The sequence below is a fragment of the Eurypyga helias genome, unplaced genomic scaffold, assembly GCF_000690775.1.
Source record: "Eurypyga helias isolate BGI_N326 unplaced genomic scaffold, ASM69077v1 scaffold39380, whole genome shotgun sequence".
Classification (NCBI taxonomy): Eukaryota; Metazoa; Chordata; class Aves; order Eurypygiformes; family Eurypygidae; genus Eurypyga; species Eurypyga helias.
Genome location: NW_010225699.1, coordinates 17,424 through 23,347, shown reverse-complemented (window position 1 = coordinate 23,347; position 5,924 = coordinate 17,424). Strand labels below are relative to the sequence as shown.

General features: G+C 41.4%; 1 protein-coding gene across 1 annotated transcript; it reads left to right on the top strand.

Moving 5' to 3' along the window:
* The first annotated feature begins 278 nt into the window (after positions 1-278).
* CCNJ (cyclin J) lies at positions 279-5,625 on the top strand. Its single transcript, XM_010150344.1, has 5 exons — positions 279-299; positions 733-943; positions 3,080-3,379; positions 3,471-3,630; positions 5,214-5,625. The coding sequence occupies exons 1-5, from the start codon at positions 279-281 to the stop codon at positions 5,623-5,625; spliced, it is 1,104 nt and encodes a 367-aa protein (XP_010148646.1).
* The last annotated feature ends 299 nt before the right edge of the window (positions 5,626-5,924 follow it).

Here is a 5,924-nt window from a genome sequence, read left to right as displayed (position 1 = left end):
CAAAATAAGTCATGCCACAGATTTCTCATCTGTGGTGCTGGTAGGGCTTTTGTTTTGTGGGGTTCCCCCCCAAATCTGAGACTGTGTGAGGTGTACGTATGCTTAGCTAAATGCCCGAGAGCACACTGTAACCAGTGCCAGTGCACCATCAGTCAGCTCAGACTAAGGTCGGGGTTTAAGCACATGCACACCCCGTTCCTCCTCCTCACTTTGCTACCTTCAGCTAGCTGCTAGTGTCCTTCTGGAGGCACCAGCAGGAGAACTGGCAGCATTGGAATATGCAAACGCTTCAGTACAAAGTCTGATTGCTCAGATTGAGCTGTAGCAGGAGGGGGTTGAGTTAAGCTGCTGGGTTTTGCATTGAAGCAGCTGAGGAGTACTCACATGCCCTTGCTGTTTCCCAGCTGGGAGATAGAGTCTTTGGAGCAGAGGTAGTAACAACCAAAACGGTGAACGCTGAGGTCACCCTAGCCAGTTGCCCAATGAAAAGATGTTAAACTTAAAATTATTATGCTAGTGTTGTGCAGAACCAAATAATTTCTTAGTTTTTCTGTAATACCACAACTGGATTTTGTTCTGTGAAAAGGGATGCTGAAACAATGGGAACAGAAGCAAGAGGGGAGAAATCCTTTGAAAATTCCATGATAAATTTGAGAATATCAGCTATATTAATCTGATAGCAATTTAAACAAGATGATGGTTTTAATAAAATTAAATTACATGTCCATCTAGGAGCTGAAGCTGCCCTCCTACAAAGGCCAATCTCCCCAGTTACATCTGAGAAGATACTTTGCAGATCTGATTGCCATTGTGAGCAATCGGTTCAGACTCTGCCCTGCTGCCCGACATCTAGCTGTGTATCTGTTGGACCTCTTTATGGATTGTTATGACATATCTATACAGCAGCTGCACGTGGTTGCTCTTTCCTGTTTACTTTTAGCAAGTAAGTATGTAGCACCAAACTTCTAACTAAAGAAATATGGGTTCTACTGCCAAATACAAGGTGTCTCTTGGTGGAATACAGTAGGTAGGGGAAACAAAGGCAGATTAGGGTGTATCAGTTTGGCCCAGTTGGTGGAGCCTTTTCTTTAGGGTCTTGTTTTGACTTTTGTTGGCATCTGATGAAACTAAGGAGAGAAAAAATGAACTGTGATTAAAACCCAATGTTTATGCTTGGAAACAAATGTTCTAAGGTGAACTCTCAGAGCCCTGTTGTGGGAATAGAAAGACTCTTTCTAAGGACATCTCAAAATAGGCAGATCCAGTGCTTGAAATGAGAAACTTGCTTACCTGTGATAAAGGAAGAAATTAAATAAATCTTATGTAGACTGCACTGCACCCTGCTGATGGTGCTGTGGAGTTCTGGAATACTTCAGATTTCATAAATTCAACCAATGGATTCAGAGAAATGGGTCCTGGCAGCAGGATGAACTGTTGGTTCAGTTTCTGTTGATCTGTTTCTCTGAATCTATTTTTATTCTCTCAAACAATCTATAGCATTGTAGCTGTAGGCCCTCTTTGCTAAAAAAACAAAGTACTGAGGTGTTGGCTATTTTTAGTATACTTCTTCCTTTCACTGCATTCCCTGTCTCTACCTAATACAGCTATTCAGCAGAACAGTTAAGCAAGAGAAGGGTTATTTCAGATTCGTCTAGGGTAAACTTTGACAGGATGCCACCAGCCAGCAGTCCTCTCTTGGCAAAGGATGACGTGCTGAGTATGAAAACCTTGCCTCAGAAACCAGTGTAATCCTTTTAGGAAAATGGATTGCCTTTGGACTAATGCCAGATTCTCAAATTAAACTGATGTTCTGGAGAGAGTGTTCTTTTTTTTTTTAAATCACCTCTGCCATCTTTCATAACAAGCTGCAAGTAGAGCTCTGAAAGGCTGGACTACTCACTCTTCTGAGAAGCTGTGTATGAATTGGAGCACAAACCAGAATGCTGTTTTAAACTTTTGCCTTATGTGGCTTAAACAAGCAGTTTAATCAGCAGTGCAATAAGTTGGACAAATCGCATTGATATCTCAGATAAGGTTACGGAAGTAATAAGAGAAGTTTTTATGTGACTCCTGAAGCACTTATTTCTGTAATTACTAGACTATGGGAACCAAAAACCAACAGACTGGGACTGGTGTTGGATTAAATCCTATAAAAGTACCCCCACTGTTGAAAAAAGGCAAACGTTCAGCATGTTCAGTCCCACAAAATTCTCTAAAAATGTGCATTTACAACATACCGTGGAGTACTGGATAGAGACTGTAAGATGGAAAGAATTTCCAATGAAATTGAAATAGCACAACCATATGGCAAGCTATGGAAATGTGATACTTTTTTTCTCCTGTTAATGGGTTTTCTACATACTGTTTTGCTTCAGGCTAAAAACATACAGCCCTGAGAAGTTAAAGTCCAAGGAAGGCTGAAGCTACTAGCAGTGTTAAAGTTGAAACAGTATATATGGCAGTGTGGGTTTTCAGATGCACATGGCTGAAATCCACTTGTTGGAAATGCTGGAGCATTTCCATCAGCTATCAGTCTAAAAACGTACCTACCATAACAGGCATTAAAAGCAGCCACATTGGCTAGTGCTCTAGCAACACTCTAACAGAGTTTTGGAAACAGGGTGTGGGGGCCGGAGGGTGATTAAAGCCAAATGCTGTGGTGTTGTGTATGCCGCGTCACATCGGGGGTATTTCACTGATGATGGGGACACGTTATACAATAATTTTGCGACAAAAACTTGCATATGCAGTGCTACTAGTGTCCTAGTGCAGCTTACTTCTGCTCTTGGCAACCGGCCTCTGTGTGCCGGGTAGGAGAACCAACAGGAAACGTCGTGCTGCACAATATTGTACACAGTGTGTGACATTATCTGCTGAAATTTAGCCCTTTATGGTACATACACCTTTTTGTTGCTGAAGACATCTTCCATTTGAGCTTTGCATCTGCAGGAAAGTCTCAATCTTATTTGTCATAGTGCAATTGAAATATGACCAACACAGACATGAAATACAATCTGTTTTGTAGGTCACTCATGCTGAACCTTCCCCCCACCCCCTTCCTCTTTCTGTTCACCTGAAGGTAAATTTGAAGAAAAGGAAGACAGTGTTCCCAAACTTGAACAGCTGAACAGCTTGGGTTGTATGACCAACATGAATTTGGTACTAACAAAACAGAATTTGCTTCATATGGAGTTGTTGTTGCTAGAAACATTTCAGTGGAATTTGTGCCTCCCAACCGCTGCTCATTTCATCGACTATTACCTTTCCATTGCTGTACACGAGACCGATCTTCATGATGGCTGGCCAATGGTTTGCTTGGAAAAAACTAAGTTATATATGGCAAAATATGCTGATTACTTTCTGGAAGTATCACTGCAAGGTGAGCTACGTATTTCAGGTAGCGACCCCTTTGTAGCCTTGACAGACCATGTCCAACTTAAATTAATCTTGTTCTTATTCCTTCTTTCTAGATCATGCATTTTTAAATTATGCCCCTTCTTTAGTTGCAACTGCATGTGTAGCTTCCTCAAGGATTATCTTGCGTCTCTCACCAACGTGGCCTACCCGACTGCATCACCTTACTGCCTACTCCTGGGATTTCCTAGTGCCATGTATTGAGCGACTATTAATGTGAGTCAAGAGCAGTGGTGCTTTTTAAGCTGATTTCCACATCTGTTGGTATGCTTAATTGCTGTTAGCCCTGAAAGTAGATTTCTTCTTGAATTTCAATTTTGCTATTGTAAAAATACTTAGGGAATATTAGTAGGTAATAACTGTTTTGTTCTTTCCAAAAAAGAAAACCTTATCAGATCTAAGCTCTTTCCTGTTCTTCAGCAAACCTCAGCCTTGCATATTTCCACTGAAGATCTTTTGGCATGTTTTGAGAATCTGTTAAATAGCTTGTTCCCAATCTCTCTAATCAGCTCAGAGAGAAAAAAAGAGATAGTGAGGAGTACCAAAGGCATAGGACCTCCTATTTACTCTGAAGACTCTGCACCTTGGAAGTTCAAGGGATGCTGCAAACCGAGTATGGATCAGACATGGAAGTGATCCTGAGGCTGTATCCGTTTTAGCAGTGCAGTGGGGAGATATATCTAACATGACATGAAAGCGCCAACAAACACCAAGAGAACCTTCCTGGGATGGGATATTACACAACTGGTTCTTTATTCTAAACCTTAAGCTCAAAACCTAGCCCACCTTAACTGCTTTCCTCCTACAGAAGTTTGCTCTTGCCCAGAACTAAGTTCAGCTGTGCTCTGTAGAAGCACAGGAACAGCTGTATGTGGAAGAATCACATCTCGTGTGTGACATTACCACCCCTGATGGCCTCTTTTGGCTTCACTAATACTTGGCAGTGACAAGGATAGTACCTAAAGCATGTGAGTGCTGTGGCAGAAGTGTTGTCACTATTGGTCTGGAACATGTCGGCAGGTAGGGGTGGGGGTGAAGCCTTTCAGTCATCCTCACAGTGTGCCATAAAAAGTTAGTAGTCTTTTCAGAAGAACTGGTGAGGCATTGGACCTCAGCTGTCTTCAGGAGATCTGCGTTGTACAGGCAGTATCAAAAAACTTAATTATTTTAGGCCTGACTGAAGTGTGTAAGTGGCACCTCCTTAACCTTAGCATAAGAGCAAGAGTATGTGTAAATAGGTTTGTGTAAAATCAGAGGGCACTCAGGTGAGCTAAACTGCCTAACTTAAGTATTGGGTAGGTTAGAAAAAAGGAGAGAGGAAGGAAAAAAAAAAAATACTCATTTTCACTCCCCAAAGCAGGATCCAAGGTAATACACATATGATCTTTAAGTAGTGTAATTTTGATCTTGTTAAAATCCCTCTGATACCATGTCTGTGAAAACCCTTTACTCTGTTACCCAATTTAAATAAGGTAGAATCAGCAATTAAGTTTTAATTTCAGGTTCTGGTAATTTGGCATTTCATTGCTGTATACTATCAGACTTTATTGCACTGGTAATTTTAGATACTGCTGTATTATTTGTATTTACTTGACTTCTATCCGCATTTTGTATTGCTATGAAATGAAGTGAAATGCTGAAAAGAAATTGCATCCTAAAGAAACAAAATCCTTTGGGGGGGAAGAAAAAGCTTTCAGATAATTGCACCATTGGTTAGTGTGCTCTTAGAAGTTAATGCAAGAGAGTTTAATTATTTTAATATCTATTTTCATGTATTCTGTCTTCTCAATCTGTTGTAGAGCGCATGACAACGATGTGAAGGAAGCGAACAAGCAAAAAGGACAACATGCTCACTCTGCCCAACATAATGTATTTCAGACCCCAGCTCCAGCTCCCCAGCAAGCTAATGCTCAGCAGCATACACCACAGTATCTCCCAGCTCATCAGTCTTCATTACAGTATCACCATCAGACATCACAGCAGCAAAACTGTCAACAGATACTGTCATCTAATCATACAGCATCTTACCCACTTCAGACTTGCCCCGCTGCCTTACAGTCTAGCGCTCAGGCTCGAGGCCACGTACAGACTGGTGCTGCCATGTCATTAGCTGTTCCGCTAGAAGTGAAGCCATGTGTAAGTGTCTCCTACAACCGGAGTTACCAAGTGAATGGACGATATTCCTGTATCACTCCCTGCTTTGAGAGGTGATAAGTACAAAATGGTTTTGTGCTTGTTTGTTTGGGGTGGGAAGTTGTGTTGAGGGGAATTGGTTTTTTTTGCTAAGCCTCAAATAAGTTTGAGGGCAACAAATTGAATATAATAAGCATCTTTTCAGGAAAAAAGCAACTGGATTGGCAACCAGTACCATAGCTCAAATACAGACGGCAGAAGATAAGCACACAGAACACCCTCTATGAAGAATGTGTATACCTGGGGGGAGGAAGTTCTTACTCTGGCACTCTGAATACTCTGTGCTTCTAATGCACATCTTTGAAATGGCAGTCCAA